Source organism: Corapipo altera, unplaced genomic scaffold, assembly GCF_003945725.1.
Source record: "Corapipo altera isolate COAL_440 unplaced genomic scaffold, ASM394572v1 61281, whole genome shotgun sequence".
Taxonomy (NCBI): domain Eukaryota; kingdom Metazoa; phylum Chordata; class Aves; order Passeriformes; family Pipridae; genus Corapipo; species Corapipo altera.
In genome coordinates this window covers 4,252,847-4,276,489 of record NW_020884921.1, presented here as the reverse complement: position 1 = coordinate 4,276,489, position 23,643 = coordinate 4,252,847, and the positions used below count along the sequence as shown (strand labels likewise).

General features: G+C 39.1%; 1 protein-coding gene across 1 annotated transcript in view; it reads right to left on the bottom strand.

The window, feature by feature from the left end:
- The window catches only part of RASA1 (RAS p21 protein activator 1), a 51,187-nt gene extending 27,957 nt beyond the window's left edge, over window positions 1-23,230 (bottom strand). The window contains exons 1-6 of the mRNA XM_027656936.1: window positions 22,832-23,230; window positions 7,968-8,117; window positions 5,462-5,597; window positions 4,636-4,706; window positions 1,754-1,871; window positions 850-881 (exon numbers count right to left, since the gene is read on the bottom strand). Coding sequence (XP_027512737.1) covers window positions 850-881; window positions 1,754-1,871; window positions 4,636-4,706; window positions 5,462-5,597; window positions 7,968-8,117; window positions 22,832-23,211 — 887 coding nt within the window. The 5' untranslated portion in view covers window positions 23,212-23,230. The remainder of the gene's footprint in view (window positions 1-849; window positions 882-1,753; window positions 1,872-4,635; window positions 4,707-5,461; window positions 5,598-7,967; window positions 8,118-22,831) is intronic.
- Between the last annotated feature and the right edge of the window lie 413 nt (window positions 23,231-23,643).

The window sequence follows — 23,643 nt, the reverse complement described above, 5'->3', positions numbered from 1 at the left end:
ACTCCTCATCACACTTGTGCTCCAGACCCTTGTCCTGTTCTGTTGCCCTTCTCTGGACTTGCTCTAACACCTCAATGTCTTTCTTGCCATGAGTGGCCAAGAACTGAACACAGGATTTGAGGTGTAGCCTCACCAGGGCCCTGTACAGAGAGATAATCATTGCCTTGGTCCTGCTGGCCACACTACTGCTGATCCAAGCCAGGTTGCCATTGGCCTTCTTGGTCACCTGGGCACACGCTGGCTTATGCTCAGCCACTGTCAACCAGCACCCCCATGTCTTTTTCCCATACGCAGCTTTCCAGAGACTCTTCGTCCAGACTGTATTGCTGTCTGGTGGTGTTGTGATCCAAGGGCAGGAACGACCTCTTGACCTTGTGGAATCTCCTACCACTGGCCTCGACCCATCAATCCAGACTGTCCAGATCCCCCTGCAGAACCCTCCCATCCTCCAGTAGATCAACTCTACCACCCACGAGGCTAACAGACACTTTTCTAACACTCTACTATTTCTAGTATTTTAGTATTTCGCGTACTTTGCTCTCTCTCCAGTACTTAGAGCACTCTACAGCAACTCTGTTCAAGAAATACTCAATTGGGCATATTTTGGCTGAAAGTGATTATACATGGACTCATCCAAGAATTCAACACTGCAATATCCATTAGCAGTAGGCACACCTATCACAGGACCCTTTCATGTTAATTATCCATGCATCTTCAGCAGGTAATACATAAAAATGTCTTGAAATGAAAAAACAAATCTCTTTGGTAAAAAAAAAAAGCTTGGAAATTTCATAGTTGAAGTTTACAAACAGTTATGATTGCTTTTAATAACAAAACAAAAATCCTTACATTTTGCCTTCATGAGGATCTTCTTCTCTTCCCTATGAAAAAATTAACATATTAAGTGCATAACAACAGTACAGCTCAATTCAAAAAATAAATGTCATAAGTTAAGACCTTCTGTAGAAAATATACAAAACACTTAGAAGTCTGAGGCATTTTTGAACTAAAGGGCTTACTACAATTCTGTGAAAAGTTTTCCTCTTCATTCATTAAGTGGAAATTCAGCCAAAATATGTTCTTTTGGAGGACTGTTTCTCTCATGTTTCAAGTCCTTTTTTAGAGGTGGTAACCTTCTAAAATCTCAACTTTCCTAAGCTTAAATTAGCCACTGACCTACAAGTCTACAGATCAAGTCTAGTATTGCCACTTCAATTTAGTCATTCACATCCTGACACAGGTCTGAGACAAGCATCTCAGGTAACACTGCTATTAGCAAAATACATGTACTGTACAGGAAAATATTATAAAAAGTATATTTTTCTTTTATTTCCTCTCGTCAATAAATTTTTAAGCCAAATTTCACCCTTGTATGAAGAGAAAGACCTACCACGATGCAAAATTACATTTTGTGGAGTTTGACATTTCATAGCAACGGTAAGAAAGAAATGTAACTGAAATGAGTAGCAGGTTCTTCATCAGGACAGTCAAGTTTAGGGAAGTGTTTAGCAAATTTACAGTACCATTTGTTTCTACTTGTATTTGGACAACACATGAATAGGCATTTTTGATACTGAATTAGGCTTAAAGGTTTGTTGCGGTATTCTAGAGCTACTAGATCAAATTACTTGGTTTACAAAAGTACGTAACCAGAAAACAAGCAACTAAATGTCACTAGTTTTTGTTCATTCAAATATTGTTTTACAAAAAGCATCTCATTCATTTAAGAAATTTGAATACAAAAATTACTTACCACTTCTTCTACCAGGTCTTCTACAATAAGACCTTGTTCATCTGTCCGAAGGTTTGTAACCCACATCCAGCCATCTTCCAATTCATTATGGACAATAAACATGTCTCCTTTAAGGAAACTGAAGAAGGTTACAGCAAGATTTAAGTCAGAGATACAATCGTAATATAAAGTTTAATAAACACAGTGAATTCTTGAGTATAATTTCCACAAAATATTTGGGAAAACCTATTTGTGAAAAATGCATGAGTTCAAACCCCAAGCATATCATGCACCTTTTTCCTCACAGATAAGAGGTTGCTATATACAAGTTTTTGTATTTTTTATTTATGTTTGGTATCTAATATATACTTCAGTGCTATCAACTTCAAAGTGTGCTGAGGATGTATAGAACAAAAATAACACCACAACAACATTAAAAGACAGTAACATTGTTCTTTTATCAAGAGAGGTCAAATACTAAACACAAGTAAAATAACCCTCAGTAGTCCATAAGAAAATAATATTCCTTTCATTGAAAAATAATCTTGCATAACAGAAGCTGTGGAGTATCTGTTCTTTCTGTTCTTACATATGAAGACAAATGATACAAAGAGAGTGTAGAACAGCTACCAGAGAAGCTGCACAATTCACTTCATGAAATGCATAGGAAGCATTAACATACAGAATCACAAAATCAACAAGACTAGAAAAAACCTGAGATCATCAAGTCCAACCTATGACTGAACACCACCTTGTCAACTAGACTATGGCACTAAGTGCCATATCCAGTCTTTTCTCAAACGCCTTCAGGGATGGTGACTCCACCAGCTCCCTAGGCAGTCCATTCCAATGTCTAATCACCCTTTCTGTGAAGAAACTCCTCCTTATGTCCAACCTCATCTTGTCACTAGCTGCCTGGGAGAGCAGCTTGACTCTCATCTGGCTACAACTTCCTTTCAGGGAGGTCTCCCCTGAGCCTCCTCTTCTCCAGGCTAAACAATCCCAGCTCCCTCAGCGTCTCCTCAAAGGACTTGTGCTTGAGTTCCTTCAGCAGCCTTGTTACTCTTCTCTGGACCTGCTCCAGCACCTCAATATCCTTCCTGAACTGAGGGGCCCAGAGCTGGACACAGTACTCAACGTGGCCTCACCAGCACTGAGTACAGGGGGAGAATCATCTCCCTGGTCCTGCTGGCCACACTGTTCCTGATACAAGCTAGGATGCCACTGGCCTTCTTGGCCACTTGGGCACACTGCTGGCTCATGTTGCTTCCCCCTGCCAGTAGCACTGCATGGTGTTGTTGTGCTCAAACTGTAGGACCCAGCACCTAGTCTACGGGAGTTTCATTTCTGGAAGGTTAGTGTAGGTCACTCCTTAACTGTTACCCCAAACTCAGGTCATATGAAAACCTTTCACTGCAGCACCGATTTTTCAATCAAGTTTCATGACACATTAGGGTACAGGAAAAGGAATAAAGGATCAAAGCTCATTAATTACTATTTCAGTCAAAAATTACATAGCAAATGTCTATGGCATTTCTGTTATTTGAAACAGGCTAACAGAAAAGGCATTAACTTCAACAATAGCACACAGCAAGAATTAAAGAACAAAAAGCAACAAACCGCTATTGAAAACAAAGAATAAATTCAGCTGCTTTTGAACCTTAACAGAAGACAGACAACAAGAACACATTCCATCAGCTGTACTGTTATTACATAGAACACAGGCTGAAACTAACTCAGTAATACTTCAAACTTGCTAAATACTAACTATGATATTAAAATTCTAAGTCAAGATCCTCTGAAATGCATAATGTCTTCATGAGCATATTAATTCAATCTAGAACAAAATGAGAACTTTGGTCCCAGCTATGCCACATAAACTCAAAACCCAAACAGAGACTTTGCATTTCAGCTCTATCCTAAAAGAGGAAGAAAAGGTTTAATTTTCTACAATTTTTGTTATATTAGTAAAGTAATAAAATGCTTTTTCCTCTTAAGTTAGTAGGTGCAATAAGACACTTAATGGACTCAGTCTCTCTTATTCTCACACATAATAGGAAGCCTTATTTGCAATATGCCATTGGAAAGGCCCTTCCTTGTCTTACCACCTTCTTAAAAAGCATAATCGCAAAAACAAATATCCTCATATCATCTTTTAAAGGGTCACATAGGACTGGACTGCAACCCCTGGGATACATTTTCTTTCCAAAGAGGATAGAAAGCTCTCATACCTTTCGCTACATTTTAGGCTGATAGTCCCAAAGCCAAGCCAATTCCCAATTCTGGTGTATTACGTCTACTTAAGAAACCAGAACTACTCCTTAATAAGATTAGAAATCACTACAAATCTCTTTCAAATACTCCTATTTTTCTATCTGAAAAAAAAATCCATTTAAAGAAAGCAGTACCAATTCTAAGTAACCAGAAAATGTTCTTCTACTGAAAAGCCCTTTTTTCCTTTTCTTAAATTTATCAGTAGTCAAGGTTCACTTTCTAGTGGTTTGAATTGTTTGCCTTGAACTATTTATCTACTAACAGTTCTGTGGCAGTTCAGGAAAAAAGCCTAGCTCACTTCTTTCACATACTCACGTAAGGCATTTCTGCACAGAATTCTTTCACACAAACTTACTTTTTTGGTAAAAATCTAGGGCTTTTAAAAACTATAAAATTACTAATTTTATTTCTATAAACTTAATGTACCTTCCCTTACAACTAATACAAACAAATACTGAGAATAAAAAGTCTTATTGTTATTTCCAAAGAAAGAACAGAGAGGCATAATCTAACTGTGTTAAGTTTAAAGATGCAGCTGGGCAGTATTTGCCTATGAACATCTACTTAAATCCTCAGTATTCGTAAGTACTCTTGAGAATTTTGCAGCTACTACTATTATTCAAACATACCTTATTTCATCAGTTTCTGGCACTTTGGTGTAAGGTAGAATTGCTCGAACTCTCCTTCTGTCCTCCACAGGCTACAATGTAAGAGGAGAGATCAAAGATAATACTCTTCTCTATAGTGTAGAATCCTTCTCCCCAGCATTATGCTATTCTGAGGCAAAGGACTGGTAACATCACTTATATCTCCCCTGCCAGTTTTGAACTTTCAAAGCTCAAAACCACTGAGAGCTGGAAATGCATAATTCATACACTTAGCTAAGAGAGCTCTCATTTTAAACTTTTTTTTCACTTAGACTGGAAGAAATGTCCAGAAGTTTAACATTTAGAAACACTGTTATTTAGGTTTTGGGTTTTGTTGTGTGGGATATTATGCAATGTTTTGTTTCATTTTAATTACTTATATTGTTTAAAGGATGGGCATGTGAAAGAAACCTTGGTTATCTCCAGACTGCATATCTTGAAACCATCACCTGATACCACAGAGCAGTGAAGGTTACATTACAACAGTACTCTTTATTAGCCAAGATCTGCACACTTTCTTGTTTATTTCTGTCTACTTAAAATCCTGTTACTACATTTGGAGATAACTGCAACACCTCTAGCTTCCTTATTATATATTTTCAATAAATAGTGGGGTTTTTTTAAATCACTACTTTGTATCAGTAAAAGTGCATTTTTATATTCCCTATAGTTCCACACATGCCTTTGCAGAACTACAGGAAACTTTCTAAAGTGGTTTTCCCAAAGATAACTATGAATGGTGATTAAAGTTAAGAACACTTAGGTTAAGTTACAATTCAGAATTTTGCTATAAAACGTTACTACTTGCCTCTGGAGGTGCTACTGGAAATAGCAGCTTTTCCCCTTTCAGTAAACAGGACACGTGACTGTAATAACCGATCAAGTCTGAGAGTGAAGCAAAACGACGTCCACCAATGTAATAATCCCCGCACATGGCAATAATCCTGTTAATTAAAAAAAACAGAAGTTTGACACTAGAAAAATTTTTGCTACCATTTTTTTAAGGAAAAGGAGATTAGGATCATGTTTGATTCTTAAAACAGTGCCTATATGCAGCAAAATGCAGTATTACAGGATCTCTATAAACATTTAATTAAACCTTAGCTAATAAATATTTAATCAAAAATTACAGATATATATTGCATAATACACCAGTCTTCTATCTAAAGAAAGTGCTGATTTACAGAAAAGGCAGTACATTTGTAAGAACTAACTGAAACAAAAAAGGAGAAAAATGTGTTGACTGTCCTGGAAAACTGAAGCAATGCACTGGTAAACACAATAGTATTATTATTTGTATCATACAGGACATACACCTTTTATGATCACAGACAAATTTAATGAAGTAGCAAAGTATTTTAACAAAAAATTACTGCATTTGATTATACAATACAGAAAACTAACACCTTCAAACATTAGTCCCTTCGTTACAGTTAGCTTAGCATCCATATTAATCATTAAGAAATTACTTCGGAATAATCAAAGTATGTACTTTATACTCAAATTAAAAATTTGATAACTAATGGAAAAAAGCTTACACAACCATTTCAGTAATTTAACTTCCTACAGAACTGTTTATTATTATTTAAGGTTGGTGATTTTTCTTAAAGCAGAGATTCTTTAATGCATAGTTTGAACTAAATTATTTCTCCCAAACAGTGACATAAAATGTACATAGAGATGAATCTTCAGAGATTAAATCTAAAGTTTATAAGCATATAGCACTGCAAGGGGAGTCAGAAAACAATGCAACTCTAAGGACACAGGCTAGGTGTTTTAGCAGATTTTCTCTAAGATTCCTTGGCAAATTATTCAATAGGGATTAGGTTCTAAATGAAATTTAGTGTTTTGGATTATTATTTCATCAAGCTTAAATGAAACCTTTCTTCAGAACACTGAGTTAGCAAATACAGAAAGACTTCTGTAATCATCGAAAACTCTGAAGGAAAAGATTAAAAATAAATATATTCTCTCAAAGTATATTTTATCACAGACTCACCAAAAACATGCTGCATATATGACTGTATACAACTTTCAAGGGACACCAAAAGAACTGAAAGAAAGATTCCTTAAGGATTGAAAATATTTTTCTTAGGGAATTGGAAATCATTTGAGTATTTTCTACACGAGATGCACCCACTTTTACAGGGTGCATAAACCAAGAGCCAATTGCCTGACACTGACTTTGAATGGAGAAGATCTTAAAAATAATCCAAGACTCCAAAACAGCGCTAGAGGGCAAGTATGGCCAGAGTTTCCTTTTCTGCTACTGCTACACAGGAAGCAGTTCCCATATGTGTATCAGTACAGCTGAGAAGCTGAAAATGAGAGCTCAGATGGCAAGATGCAAACATGAGGTACTATCTGCGTGTCACATTGTCTGCACTTAGTAGAATTATGCCTTCATGGCTATAGTACATCAGGACCTCTGAATCACACTTCATCACACAGTAGATGCAACCAAAATCTCCCTACATTTGCAAGCCATGCACACAGTGGTTCATAAGACAGTATTCTGGATAATTCCCAACTTCATAAGAAGTATTTGCTTCCGACCTGTTTGTTAGGACCTAGACAACTGACAAATACTTCTTTTACTGCTGAAGAAATGCATTTGCCTTCCTATTCTGTAAAGAGGAACATTACACTGCAGCACTCCACTTGCTGACTAACCTTCAAGCTGCTCTAAGAATACACCTCATCTACACCAAGGAATAAACGAACTTACTAATGCAGACTTGTTTGACAATGGTAAAGTAATCCAAGCTACCACTCTGGATAAAGAGCTACTTGTATTACAAACAACTAATTCTAACACATGTTGAGAGCTGTTTCCAGCAAACGTTTTTATTATTAAATACCTCTTTGTTTCTTCTTTTTCTTCCTTTTTTTTTCTCCTGGGTTCTTTTTTTTTCATTTTTTCCCCTCCAAATTAAGGAAGCAAACAGATGTGCTAGCACTTTAACTATGCCATGTGAGCTACAATGACTACTATGGAACAGACTCAAAACAATCTCCTTGACTGACTAACGAAGCCTGTATGTTGCTTAAAGTCTGTTCAAAACTACTTTAGACTAGCTTCTGTATACAGATATTTTCGGTTTCCTGACACTTTTGTTCTTTATTTTATAAAGTAATTTTAAGCATCATATTTTAAAACAATTAAACACAAGTAAAAAGCTGTACGACATAAGCATAAAGAGTAAAAAATACTGAATTATAATACAATGATAGTTTTCTGCTTGCACCCTACTGAGTTCTGAAACAAAAAATAAATGGATCACAGTATTCAAAATAAAACATTTAATTCTCACCTAAAATGATTGACATTTGTTTTACTAAGGAATGAAAGCACAAATGAACCTGGTCTCCGATCACTCTCTCGAATAAGGTAACTTCCAGGTTTTCCCGCTTGTCGAAGACGTTCTTCTGCAATTGTTCGGTCAAGTTTTCCATGATACCACCTGAAAAAGAGTAACAATGGGTGTCCTTAGAACTTAAGGGTTTTGTTTATTCTCACGCAGCAGACCTATGAAACTAACAAAAGATTTCAGTCAAAAGTGATGTAACTTCAAAGCTTTGTTTCGAAGTTATTAGATTGCTACAAGTTTAACCTCCAAGTTTACCTATTTCTAATAAACAAGACTTTTAACACAGCAAAGTTTTTCAGATAACCTGCTTCTCCCAAGGAACCACCCTAAGAGGTGGAAGGTCTATATGTATCCTCAGTTTTTTTCTCTTCCCTAATTTGCTTATTTTAAAAGGAACAGAGGTGAGTGATCTGACTTGAAAGACTCCTGCATTTTAAGCCTACACAGGCTTTAGTTCAGGCTGGATATTTCAAAAGCACAAACTGAGAAGTGCATGGTATCAGCCTGCTTCTCAGCTGACAGAGATACTACTGCAGCCAAGCCTGTGAATGGGACAGCAGTCACCAGACCACCATCCAGCCCCAAAGCCATCTTTCCTAATCACGATGTGTACCCTATCAATTGAAAATGAGTGTTGATGCACAGCAAATCACAGACTGCACAGTACAACAAGGGAATACTTCAACCTACTGTTATCATTCAAGCATTCAATCACCTTACCTCAGTTTATTTACAAGCCTTTGTGAGAACCCTCGTTCTATCCAAAATGATCAAATATTACTTCCTTAAAAAAAAAAAAAAAAAAAAAGGCAGCAATGGAGAGTACTTTTCAAATAGGGCCAACCGTTGCTCTCACCACCTTCACAAAGCCACAGCATGTTCCAGAGTTATACACTGTAATAATTCATTAGCTCCACCAACTAACTCTGAGTAATTCAAACTTTAATTTTTACATTCAAGAAAACATCACCTTCCAAACAGCCACTGTTTTAGACAATTTAAATACTTCACTATTTCAGATAATGTGCCTTTTAATTCTAACACTTTGCATATGTCTTGCAAGAGTCACAAAAATGCAATTTGGAAGAGATATGTAAATGACCTTTTGAACTAATATATACAAGAATACCAAATATGTCATAGATTGCAGTTCCAAAAAAAATTAATAGCTAAACTGTTGATAAAATCTGACCAGATACATTTTTTTCTACAAAATTGAAGCCAAAGCTTTGAAAGCTTTTGTCAAAATTAAAATCAGATAGACTAAACTAGTAAAAATCATTTTACCAGTAGAAGCAGCACCAGCACAGATACTGTTTACCCTGGCAAAGCCATGTGCTTGCTAATACAGGTCTCATTTGCCTCTCTTCCTCATCCTGATCAAAACAAGTTCAACCAGAAAGAGCACTGTTGTGTATGTGCAATACACAGCACTTAAGACTGCTGCAGGTCAAGTTACATTACCGAGATCCTGTGTCATCCCATTCCAGGGCACAGCAGCCTTGTGAACAGAAACCTGTCATTCAAAGATGGTCCACAAAAAAGTGGATCATACTTCCCCTCCCAGAAGAGTCCTTTAGGAAATGAAACAAAATCAAGACTGTCAATTTTGAAGTACCTACGATAAAATACTCTGCTTGTCAGTGTGCACAGCATAGGTGAAACTCGAGTGAGTTTGTTCCCAGCACATGTCACTGATGGGCTCTGCTTTCCTGGATAGCCTGACTTTCGTGAAGTATGAAACTGCCCAGAGATCTAAGAAGCTTTCCTGATCAAGAAATTCAAGGAAACCAACATTCCATAAAGTCTATTTTAAATTAACAATAGGTTTACTGAGCTTTTATTTGTTCCTATTTATCACCCACATGAGAAAAATAATCTTAATTCTTTTGAGAAACACCTGTATTACAGTGCCAAACTAAAAAAAAAAAAGGCACAGTTTCAAAATGAGGAAGGTGGAAATCTTAGTAAGAACAGAAATTACCAATAAAAAATTTACTGAGAAAAAAAAAAATATGCAAACAAAACAATCAACTTTTGTGTAAGGGACAGGGATTTCTAAGAATGACAGCACAAACCTGGGTGCTCCAATTTTCAGTCCAGAAGCCTTGAACAAGGAGAACACCCTCCTTGCTGGTGACAGCAATATATATATTAGTATAGCCCACATATGGGAGGTCACTTTCTCTAACACTGAACAGGCACTCTGTCCCATTCAACCGTCTTATATCAACCCTACCAGAAAACATTTATTACCTGGTAAAGCAAGGTTAAAAATTACTTGCTGCCCCATTTAGGAAAAAGTTTGTTTTCTGAAATAAAAATATCGAGTTAACTTCTGAGTGCAACTAAAATCAGTGTCACTGAGTCGGTATTTGAAATATTAACTTCTGATGGAAAAAACACCGTATTTTACAGCTCACTGTGCATTAGTGTAATGTACAAATTAGTCTATATAGCACTACTCACAGAGATAAATATTAACCCTAAATTTAATACAAACTGCAGCAAAGCACTCAGTGTTGAGCAATGATAACAGAGAACAGTTCAAGTGACATCATCCTCAGGAAGCCTCTGTAGATAGTACACATCTTTAAAGAACAGGATACACACTCAAGTGCAAGTATGTATGATACCATTAGAGTATGCAAAATGCTTGTCAAGAAATAACTACATTTTTCCAGAGAGCAGAATTTTATCACTAGACAAAAACAGTTTATTCAAGCAATATACAATCTAAGAGTGCTGAAAGACTTCATAGTCAGAAGCGCACGTCTTATAATTCATCTACTTATCGCCTGTTTTCAGTGTTATAGAAAGATGCACTCTGCAACTATGCTATCAAAGTTCTTGAAGGTAATGATGCAAGCAGTAAAGACTGTTTTACAAAACTGAAGTATTTGATTTGATTTAAGGATATTAAGTGCTCAGCTAAGGAGTTGCATTATATATTTTCTTAATACTTCTGTTAAACTGCTGTGGGGTTTTTTTTTGCTTTGAAATATATCCATAGATCAATTTTTCTGTGAATACTGACGCATGTACCGAGCACTGATGAAAAATGTTAAGAACACTTATGCGGTATTGTCAGTTACACAGAAAGATCCATTCAATAGTCAGTGCCAAAGAAAGTACAACAGAAATGAGTAAATTAAAGAACCTGCCATATTCGTAATTTCATCAGAGAATAGACTGCAAACACGATGAAGGATACGACCACACTACCATAACTTCTGAAATGAAATGAAGTCCCAGATTCTTTGGTTTCAACCTTCAATCAAGTATATTAGCGAAGCTTGAGCTCATTATTTCTGCAAAAATACACCAAAAGAAACCACCTCTCCCTCTGAGTTTTGTAAGTCAAGACCAACAACTTCAGTATTTTTCAACCAAAACAGCTTCAAGTTTAATGTTTTCACAGTCAGAAGCAATGCTTAACCATACAGGTTCTTAACAGATGCAAAAGGAAGTGCTATGTACAGTGCACTGTAAGTCTCATGAAAGGAATTACGATTTGGATTGGAAGGTATCACTTAAGAAATTTGCCTTGCTCTTCAAACATGAAGTTGCCACGTGGCTATGACTTATCAAATGCCTGCACTCAAAACAATAATTCGCTACCACTTAGATGTATATCCTCCCTCACTGCAAAAGACAAGATCCCTATAATTTCTAGGGAAGAGAGATCCTTAAATTAAACTAGGCAGGCTTGCTTGCCTAGTCCTATCTAGGAACACTTGTGTATTTCTAACATTAACTTTGCAACTTCTTACATGCTGACAATCCACTATTTTCAGTGTGTTTTGAGCAAACAATTCAATGACATTCTGAATCACAGCTAGTGCTCTAACAATACAGTTGATTTTACAACAAGGACTGAAAGAGAAAACATAAGTAGCCTTGTAAGAGAATGTTATGAAATGATTCAACTATAAAATGTCCTACCAACTACAAATCACAATTCCAGTGGTTGTTTCTCTGACCACCTGTTTAACTATCTGCTTTAATAAACTTGTATCATTGTTTTTTATTTTGTTTCTAAGAGAATACTAATAATAGGCTTCCATGTGTCACAAACCAGTCAAAAACTGTGCATGAAAATACTTCCATCTGCCAGTTTAAATCAAAAGCAGCATGTTCAAAACCCCAATCCTATATATCAGGATCTTAATGACAGCAAGCAGACAGAACGCAGAAGCAATAATATCACAAACAGCTTATGCATCAACCCAAGAAATACAGAGCTGTGGAAGAGAATGGTCCCTACACTACAGTCACAGCTACATCCAGTGGTTGACAGCCATATGCCAAATCATAAACCTCATGGAATGAGCTGCACTGCAGTCAGAGCTGTTACCTTTGGTCTGCATGCAAACAAGAGATCCTTAAATTTTCGTATGCTCCAAGGAAGATGCTGGGTACCACACACCCAGCCACACCAGTCCCATCTGGCCCAGCCAGCACTCTCTGCTGTGAGCAGGACTGCAGCTACACTGCACCCCTTTAGCAAGCCCACAGTACAGCAACAGGGCTCCTGGCCCCAACATGGACACACAAGGCCCATGCAAGGCACAGGCTGCTCACAAAGAGGTAGCAGATGGTGAATTTACCATGTGGAAGGAGTCAGTTGCTATTGTGCGTGGAAGCATGTCACATTGTACAAGCAAGTCCTTTTATTTACATATTTCCTTTTTACATGTGGGAAACACAAGTATGAAGCTTTGCTGTTCCACTAAAGAATTCTGCTCTTACAGTACACTGCAATTTTTACTTGGGAACACAGTAGGTTAGTGATGAGACAATAAAAGATAAACTGCAGAAGGGGGGAAAAAGTGAATTTCAGCATTTTAGTACAAATACAGATGTTGATAACAGCTGCAGACCTCTCTATTTCCATCTAGAAAAAGCTATGGTGCACAGAAAAAAAAGTCATATTCACTTCACTCACAGCTCTTCTCAGCCATAACTTGCTGCTTCCAGAAAACCCATTAAAAACAACAGAGAACTTGAAGGAGTCACAGTCAGAGCCACCCTTTTAGCAATTCAGACACTGCCTTAGCGCCTTTCACACATTAGAGATTCTTGTTACCACCTCCTGAGACTACTAGCTCTGTTCCAATTAGAAGCAAAATAGCAAAGATTACCTAGAACTGGTGAAAATCCTCAATTTCAAAAGGCACACAGAAGTCTCAAGTACAATTTCATGAAGACAAAGGAGAAAATTACACAACAAAACATCTTGAATGTCATATTCTGTTAACATCAACCATTCTCCCCTCAAGCCTTCCATCTGAAGATTCAATGTTCCTATTCACTGTTCAAGTTTCATTTCAGTCTTACAGCTTCTCTCAGCCTAAAATGCATTTTTAGTTTTACCATTTGTTTCCAGACTCTGCCTTTCAGCACTTTATCCCCTATCTCCATCAGATTTGTAAGGCTGATTACTGCCTTTATGCACATAATTTGTAGAGCTTAAACTAAATATCAGTCAGACTTTACTAAATTCACCTCCTCTTCCTGTCTTGTTAGTTACTATTCAGTAGTTACCAATTTCTGACCAAGTCTTTGCAGCTCTCCACATCACAAAAAACTTGCTACCAGAAAAAGATCTGCAAATATGCTAAAATGGATGCACCTCTAAGATAAAGGAGTTCTGAGATGAACAAAACAGATCAACCAAAAACCTCAGTATGTCTTAACAAAGAGACTACACAAAGATGAAAGAGTAAGATAAGCATACAGTAGAAGACGAATACATTTAAATAACTTCACAAAGGGTAGAAAGGTTCTAAAAGTTTCAGTTGCTGTAGCAAACAGTGCTATAACTTTAAGAGACAGAGATGTGACAACAGCATAATATCCAGCACTGAAAAGACTATCTCATTTTTTGCAAGAGCCACCAATAAGCAAGTGAAATACAGCTAAACCTGATGAAAAATAGCTCTTGAAACAGCTTGCATTTTGCCTACTGCAGGATCAGATTAGGAAATGAGTTCTGGAATTCATTAAAGGTTTTAGCTAGAAACTTCCCATTTTTACATGCTATGTTAACTGGGCCCTGAGGTCAAAAATGCACCTTTTTCTGTTTGAACTGGGAGTAACTACTACAGAAATACTGTTAATACTACTACACAAATAGGCAGATACTTTTTTACAATAATTAAGGAAATTCTAAGATGTTGTTCAACTTGTCAGCCATTACCCTCATTAAATCTACCAGAGGTTCCTCCACCTTTCTCTCCTCCTTCCAACTCGCTCTCACTAACAAAGCACAGGTTTTGGTTTTGTGTTTCACTCTCACCTCCTCCTGCAAGCTGGATTGCCTCTCTAGAGAGATGTGTCACGCCCACAGATAGATAACTGCTTCTATAATGAGAAAACCCTGACAGTTATATACTAGAAATCAAAGAGGGGTGCAATGCCTGAACTGCATTGTCCAAAACTTCCCACATGCACTAGGAACAACAGTGGGGGAATATAACCTAGAGAGTACAACCCATACACAACAACGGCATGACATAAAATCGTGTATACAACTAAGAAGAAAAAAAAACCTGTTTCTAGATTTGAATAATTGAGATGATTACTACAGAGGTTTGGTAGTATTTTGCTTCTAGAGCAATAAAGACACTTCTCTACCATCCCTTTTAATTATGTAAGTATCCAAGCTTGAATCTTGTAACATCTCTGGTGCTAACTCTAAGACAGCAATATTGAGAAGAAATTCATTGATTTATGGTTACTCTTAAATTTTACATACAAAAAATGATGCAATTTATCTATAACATAACTGCAGAAAACCTAATCAGCCATAGACAGAATATCCTATTGTGCATGTGCCATACATGGCTGAATATTTACATACATATGCATAATTTTATGGAAAGCAAGAGGTGGGCTAAAAATAGTAACAATAAAGAAGGAGAACAAAATTTCATAGAAACATCTTACACAAATCTACACATAATTACCATATGATTCCTGAATTGATCATTAAAGGTTGGGTAAATCTAGATGGTGATCATCGAATCATAGAATCAGACCTCTGAGATCATCAAGTCCAACCCTTGATCCAATACCACCACAGTTGCCAGACCATGGCACTAAGTGCCACGTCCAGCCTCATCTTAAAAACCTCCAGGGACGGAGAATCCACCACTTCCCTGGGCAGCCCATTCCAATGCCTGATTACCCTCTCTGGAAAGAATTTCTTTCTAATATCTAACCTAAACCTCCCCTGGCACAGCTTAAGACCATGCCCTCTTGTCTTACTGATAGTTGTGTGGGAGAAGAGACCAACCCCCACCTGGCTACAACCTCCTCTCAGGCAGTTGTAGAGAGTGATGAGGTCTCCCCTGAACCTCCTCTTCTCAAGGCTAAACAACCCCAGCTCCCTCAGCCTCTCCTCATAGGACTTGTGTTCAAGTCCCTTCACCAGCCTCCCACTCCACCCAGCTGTGAGGCTGCCACTGGAGGACTGTGTCCAGTTCTGCTCCACACAAGTCAAGAAAGATGTGAACAGACTGGAGAGGGCCCAAAGGAGGGCCCAAAAAGATGAACAAAGGGCTGGAAAACCTGCCCTGTGACAAAAGAATGAGCTTGGTCCCTTCTCTCTGAACAAGAGAAGGCTCAGGGGCATCCCATCACAGTGTTCCAGTAGTTAAAGTTATTTATTTAAACTCCCTCAGGAGGAAGAAAAACCTCACTGGAGGTTTTCAGGATGTGATTGGACAGGATGACAGATAATCTCAGCTATACTCCCTTTCCCACAAAAGGTTGGGACACAGGATCTTCCAAGGTCCCTCCTAATCTAGGCCATTTTTTGGTTCTATGGTTCTATATATTCCAAGCCTGATGAAACTTTATACTCACAAAAAAACCCAAACAATTACCACTTGAGGATGAAAAACTATTGCTATTTCAGTTCGGCAAAAAACCAAAACACTAACAAAAACAACTGATTTGGTGTGAAGGTGGCCTGAGAAGCAGTTGAAAATACTGAAATTTGAACATGAAAATGAATTTTTTAGGGTCTGATCATCATAAGAATCAGACTGCTAACTTACCATAACACCCACTGGATACACTAAGTGTCCTGGAGACCTCAATACTCCATTATTAAAATACAACTGGAGCTTTAAAGTTAATCTAGCAACATTCGTTTGTATACATTAATTTCTACATGCTAGCCAATTGTAATCAAAACATACTTTAGAAGGAAATGGTAGGTAACTGAAACAAGTTAATCAATATTTAAATAGCACTGTTAGGTAGCTTAGAAAGACCCTTTTTTAAAGGCAAATTCTTGAGCTTTTACAGCAGAAATTAAGACATATGCCTATATAGAAAGTAATGAAATACTCTTTTTGCCAACCTAAATATTCCTTGTACTTTCATTACAAATCTTCCCTCTTAGCTACTGCCCTGACTTTATGCCTGACTACTTCAAGGAACGATTTTCATCAAATAGGTCTGTAACATGGATCCTCAACTATAAATAGTATTTTTATACATCTAGATAGAATCACCACAGGTAACCAACGGGGATCATCCAGTTCAACCTTGCCCCCCCACACCCTCTACAGGTAGGATCAGCTACATCCAGTTGCTCAGGGACATGTTCCATTGGGTTATGAACATCTTCCAACTACAGAGACTCCATGACCACTCTCAGCAATTTCTATCACTGTTTGACAACCTCCACCATTAAAAAAAATAATAATTCTTTTGTATTTAGATGGAAATTCAAGTTTTTTAATTTGTCTCCATTGCCTCTTGACCTGTCACAGCAACCACTGAGGTTAGTCTGGTTCTCTCATCTCATCCCATCCCATAAGATCTTTATACTCATGTTTAAGACCCACTCAAGACTCCTCCAGAACAGTCCCAGCTCTCTTGGCCTTCTCTGCAGAGCTGCTTTCCAAATGCTCTGCCCCACCAGGTGCTTGGAGTTACTACTCCCCAGTGCCAGAGCTTTGCAGTTCCTTTGTCTAACTTCACAAGAACTCTTGCAGCCCAATTCTCCAGCCTGTCCACATCATTCTGGATGTCAGCACACCCACCTGGTGCAGCTGCTCTCTGTTCTGCATTGTCTGTGAACTTGCTAAGGGTGCAAACACTCTGTCCAGGCATCCAGTTCATTAATCAAAGTCTTATATAGTATTGGCCCCTGGATGCACCCTGGGGAATACCACCAGTGACTTGCCTCCACCTGGACTTTGTGCTGCTAATCACCACCTTCTGTTCCCAGGCATTCAACAAGTTTTCTGTGAGATGCCTGTCCTTTTACCTAACCTGTACACTGTGGGCTTGTCTGTGAGGAGGCTATGGAAGAAGGTGTCAAAAGCCTTACTAAAGTTAAGCTAAATTCTCTCCCTTTCTCCCAAGCCAATAACCTCATCACAGAAGGCTCTTAGGTTGGTTAAGCACAATTTTCCCCTCACAAATCCTCTCAGCACAAACCAAAATTTATACACAGACTTAAGTAATAACAGAAACTTTTTTCTGCTCTATCACTATCCAGAGTGATAAAGCAGGTATTTTACTTAAAAACAAAAACTGTTAAAGACTACCTTCAGTCTTTATATAGTATATAAAATTATATAAAGCTGGTCAAGCATCTACACCTTGTCAAGCATTGATAACATTTTACTTGTACTGATTGTACTCTGGAGGGACACTGAGGAATCCATACTGCAATACTTCAGTGCAGCACTAAGATCATGTTAAGATCTCTTCTCCTCTCTCCTATTGTGTCTACCAGCAAGACAAATATCAAGACTTTTTTTTTGGTTTTGTTAAGGTAGAAAGATAGGTATGTAAGAAAATGGAGTCCTTTGCTGAAGAGACCCACTCCCCCACTGTAAAATTTGTGTTCCTCCTTCTTCCACAGCCATAAAACATTTAGAAAAAAAAGATCAAGAAATACAGCATGATGTTATGCTTCTCAATAGGGCAGGCCAATTGATGAAGTGTGGAAGTCCCACACTGATATTCTGGGAGTCACTCTATGACACAAAATAAAACATATATAAAGAGCAGGTCAAGAGACTCTCGTCACTGTTTAAATGAAATAACATCATCTGAAGTTAACTAGAAATACAGACTACTCAAAAATCCTCCTCAAACTTTTTCTGGCTTCAAATGCTGTCCCTCTTCTGGTTTTCTTTATCTGAAGCTTTCATTTACCTATGTAGCTCGGTTCACTTACAGCTTCACTTCCTGTATGGGGTTAGGTACGATGCTGCCCCACTGTGTTTAACCACTCAGTGAAGATCACACTTCTAATACCACACATTCAGTCAGAACTAGAAACAGATTTATATTCAGGTCTGTTCTGTAAGTAGCCCCAACAGTACATTATCCACCAACTTGAGAAAAATAAGGTGTTTCTCTGCCAGAGAGAACAGGAATTAATAAAGAAACTCATTACCTAAAAAGGAAAATATCCACTGCTAACTACATTAAGTGCTAAAAAGAGAAGAAACCTTGTACGCCAAAATCAATTTATATCACATTTCATTTTTTTTTTAATACAGTACCTAACTGAACATGCCAACATTATTTCCCCTCAGTTTCCAGTGCAACAGATTCATTCATCAGTCTGTAAAAGGGCCTTTCACCATTATTCGGAACAAAATCTCTTTCCATGATCTTCCGAAACAAACAAATGGTGCAGAACTCTGGACTTGACACTTCCAACACTCATGTGAAGATACTAGAACTTCACTCTATGTTCAGATGGAAAAATGTTCTACTTTCATGCAATCCATGCTTATTTATATTTCTCTACCCACCTCTATCTTCAGCTCTTTTTCTCATTATCTTGCCTCAACAGGCACCAAGAGTGATTGTAAGAGTACATCTGCTTTGGGCAAGATTTGTTTTAACCAGGTATTTTGACAGCCTATTTTATTTTATGTGATTGACCACTTTCACAGTTCAACTGATTTCCATTTCAAACTGATAAACACTGCTTAAAACCATCACATGAAAATGCCATTTTTCCTAGAATACTGGAACTGTTCCTAGCATCTTAATGTTACACTAGGATCTAAATCAATATTGTCAACTAAGATTTTAAATCAAATATATAAATAACTGAACCAGCGTTCATTCACTAAATCTGAAGGCATTTCCTTACACTAGTTCAGCCTGTCACTGAGCTTTGCAAATGGGATAGAAGGCAGGGGACCTAAACAAGCACAAAGCTGCTCATTTTATTTCCTAGCATCCTATGCCTCCCACCTAGCATTAAGCTGCAACATAAACACACCACTGCTGTGCTCCAGAAAAATATGAAAACACACACATAGACACTTAAATCAGTTTCACTCCAGATAAAAGATTAAAAAAAAAAAAAAAAAATCAACCCTACTGGGAGATTTTGAGTTCATGCGTAAAGAGGATGTGTTACACACTAACATATGTAACACATTCTCCCACTGCTCCAAAATTAAAGAAAATGCTAACACTAACATGTTCCTTAGGTACATGAAAAAGACAAGAGGAAATTAAGCACATTAGGTGCTTGCTAGCAAAGATGGACATATCCTGACCTCCCACAACAAACTATATTTACAGCATCCTGATGGGAAGTGCAGAACTTGCATCTGCTTCGCTTCCCATCTCTTCACGTTACTTATTGTGAAAGATAGAATGTCAACTTTACAGTACTTAAAAGCTTTTTCATGTTTAAAAAAGCATTTGTCTATAACATCTTTATGGCCTAGAACTTGGAGACTGGGAGCTCATATTTTGTTTTGTGTTTAGGCATTTTTGTTTGCTTTGGGTTTTCTTTTAAATTGTAAAACAAGCTAGGAGAAGAAGAAGTGATAAAGCTGTGTCTAAGTTTGTGAAGAATGCTTTAATTTTTTTTATTTAAACTTAAAAGTCTAATCTAAGATTGTAGTATGAACCTGAAAAAAACAGCAGCAACATTTACCAGATAGTTCTCCCTGCAGTCAGTAACCAATCATTCAGCAAATCCTGAAACATGATGCACATCTATGGGAAGGAAAAGAAGCCTAGTGAGTCCTCACAATTATAAAAGAATTAACACCTTCTCATTCCTATAGAGGAGAACAGTAATTTTGCATCACACAGAGCAAGGCCAGGAGTGAAGAGCACTCTTAATTTTCTGATGTACCCATAACATATTATAAGCAACTAAGACAAAACCACGTGACAGAATCATGGAATTATCCATCAAGCCACCCTGCACTCCTCCTATAAAAACTGAATGAATTAGGAGGAAGTGGGAAAGGGTGGAGCCGGCAGTCATATTTAAACAAATGGAACAGCAGTTTGCAGTCACATTCAACTAGAGAAATTGAACACAAGTTTAAATTTCAAGATCCATTTCCATTCTTAAAGACTTACATTGGAGCTTTCCTTGTATGCAATGATGGATAATACTGATCTGTGGCTTTGGTAATAAATCAAGAGTTCAACTCCACAGAAGCAGATGGTATAACTACAAAGAAATGGAAATTCCAAAATAAAAAAGCAGGACTGAAAGGACAGAATTTACTATTGACATATGCCAGTTGTATGACTTAACTGAGAACGGTAAAAACTGACACTGCATAGAATAAATAAGAGATGAATGAAAGGGAAAAAAGCTTCTAAATAATCAGCCAATTTAATTTTTTTACGGAAAAGTCACACATCAAGGATAAAAACTATAAAGGAAAAGGCTAAATATTTGGAGGCACAAACTTCTGAATCAATTTTTAAGTGTATTTTACTTCTTGTCTGTTTCTGTACTTAAGAATCTTCAAGAGAAAAATATTTAGAGCCACAGAGCTAAGCCCTGGTGCTCTATAAACATCAATGCCCCCTTAAATAAGGTAAGTAGCCTTCTGAGGCAAGACAAAATCAGGGCTGCAGTGTTCCCCTAGCCTGTCCTTCTTGTCAGAAACCTGACGTCCTCTTTTGTGAAAGTTAAACCATCATGCTTGCATATGACTTATAAGACAATAATCTAACTGCAAAACCCATTCAAAATTGTCAGTGTGGTAACAATTATTTAGCATCAAACAAGTGATTGCTCATAAATAATTACCCTGCTTTCCTTGCTTTTTGGCTTTTTCCTCAGTTCGCTGAGGAACTTAGCCAGGTCTGACAAAAGCAGTCTGAACTTTCAGAGAAAACCAGAAAAGCAGAATCCTGTACTTCACCAGCTTGGTACACAAGACTGAAAAGCATTTGCTTTTTACATGCTTCTATTTCCCACATTTCTGTCAAATCTGCCTAGTCCTATTTCTAGCTCACTAAGGAATTCTACAAGTTTAAGACTATTCAAAGACTGTCTTCACAAAGCAAGGCCTTAATATCTACAAACTTCCACAAATCCAGGAATTAAAAGAATAATGGACTGCCAGAAAGCCTATCAAGGCTAGAGAGATTAATTTAAAAAAAAAAAATACTACAGTGTTACAGTTTATGTTCTACATACAAAGACACTAGCTCCTGAAATCATGAAAGTATGTGACAATGCAGAAGATAAGTGACAGTGGAGTTATGAGAGAACTTAAGAAAGACCCCAAAATTCAGATGGGTTTTTAAATTATCTTTCTGACCTGTATATATATATATATATATATATATATAAACCCCATGTATCTTAACTCCCCACATTATTCAATATACTTGCCATAGTTTCAGGAACAACATATTTAGACACTGACGAAAGAATGGAAGCCTTTGAAGCAATTTCATTCTGGGGAGAATATGGTAAGAATATCGAAGAAAATAGTTGTTTTTTGTTCTGATACAAGCCCTACAAGTACTTCGTGTAAACCTGCAGATTTTCTATAGTGAAACCCAAAGACTGCTTTTAGAGTACTTACTAATTACATGGACTCTACATAACATTAGCTGATCTTATATTTCACACAATATAAACAAAGAAATAGTCTGCCTCTAGTGCAAGATCCCTTCTATTATCAGAACTGCAGGAATCCTGATTAAGCTAATGTATGGATAAATACAATAAAACCTAACTACAGGTTTACAATTTATTCCAACTGTCTCCTCTCACCAAACATCACCTAATTGCAAACAACTTTATTTTAAATTAGTTGAGCATCAAGACAGTTAGACACCATTTATAAAAATATCCCCTGTCAACACTTTAAAATACGGAACTGAATTTAATCCATTTTAAATCCACTGTCCCAGACTGTATGAACTGTTAAAAAGACCAAACGTGCGCATTACTTTGGCTGTGTGCGTATATGAAATGGAAAAGAAAAGCGTTACTTTTTTGAGTAGAAGGCAATGCAATACAACATGATTACATGATATATTGAGTATTCTATGCCATGTTTAGCTTTTCTTCCTTTTATTAAAAAAAAAATGAAGTTTATGGCTCTATGGAGAAGGCGCTACCAGAGACTGGAAAAGTTTCCCCGATAGGTAGTTTAATCCACAACCGGAATAACTCACTCTTCCTGGCAGCCTGCACTATCGCAATGAAAACTTGCAAAAAACTAACTCGAGCGCCCTATTTCCTAGGAGCTGATCCCAATCACCACTGGAACATCAACTCTCGGTGAAGGGGAAGGAATCCGACCTCTCCTGCCGCCGTTCACCCCCCGGGTTGCGGACAGCGGGTGTCCCTCGCCCGGGATGGGGCTCCCCGGGCAGTGTCCCGGTGCACCAGCCTTCCTGCTGAAGCGGAACCGAGAGAGAGAGGGAGGGAAGGCGAAGGGGGTGGGACGCAGAACTACTATGGGACTTCCAGCCGTTTGACACACTTTCCCCGGCGCGGCCCCCGCTCCCCAGGCCCGGCGGGTACTCACTGATTGGTGGGGGGCGCGTTGAGCGGGATGGCCACCTCCTCCTCCTCGTACTCCGGCCCGTCCAGCGAGTCCCCTTCGTCCACTGTCCCCAGCCCCCCGGCCAAGGGGGGCGGCGGCGGCGGCAGTGGGGGGAAGCCGGCGGTGCCGGGATCGGCGGCCGTAGGGGCAGGCCCCGCGCCCAGCTCCAGCAGCCCCAGCACGGAGCACAAAGCCGGCCCGCCCGGGGGGCCGCCGCCGGCCGGGAACGGGCCCTGCGGCCCCGGCGCCTTGCCCCGGCACACAGCGAGGCACTGCCCCGGCTCCCCGGGCCCCCCGGCCACCGCCGTCCCGGCCGAAGCGCCAGAGCCGCCTTCCTCCCCCGCGGCCTCGGCCGCCATCATGGTGAGCCTCGCCCCCCGCGCCGGCCGCCGCACGCCGGGGAGGAGGCGACAAAGGGGCCCCGGCCCCCTGCCCCCGCCCCGCGCCCCGCCCCGGCGGGGAGCGGAGCCGGGACGCGGCCGAAACTTCCCGGCGGAGTCGGGCCGGGAACAATGCCCGGCTGGGCGGGGGCTGGGCCGCTCCGAGCGCCCCGCGCGGTGCCTCGGCCCGCGCCCACCCCGGGGAAGCGCCGCCCGCGTGCCCCGGAGCTCCGCGCCTGCGCGGCCCCTCCGCGCCTGCGCGCGGGCTGCGGTGCCGGCGGGGCCGTGAGGGATCGGGAGCTGGAGCGGAGGGAGCCGCGGGGCCATCCGGTAACAAAGGGAGCCACTCGCCGCTGAGGGGCGGGAACGCACGGGGCTGTGGAGAGATTCACCAGCGCAGCGGCTGCCTGCGTG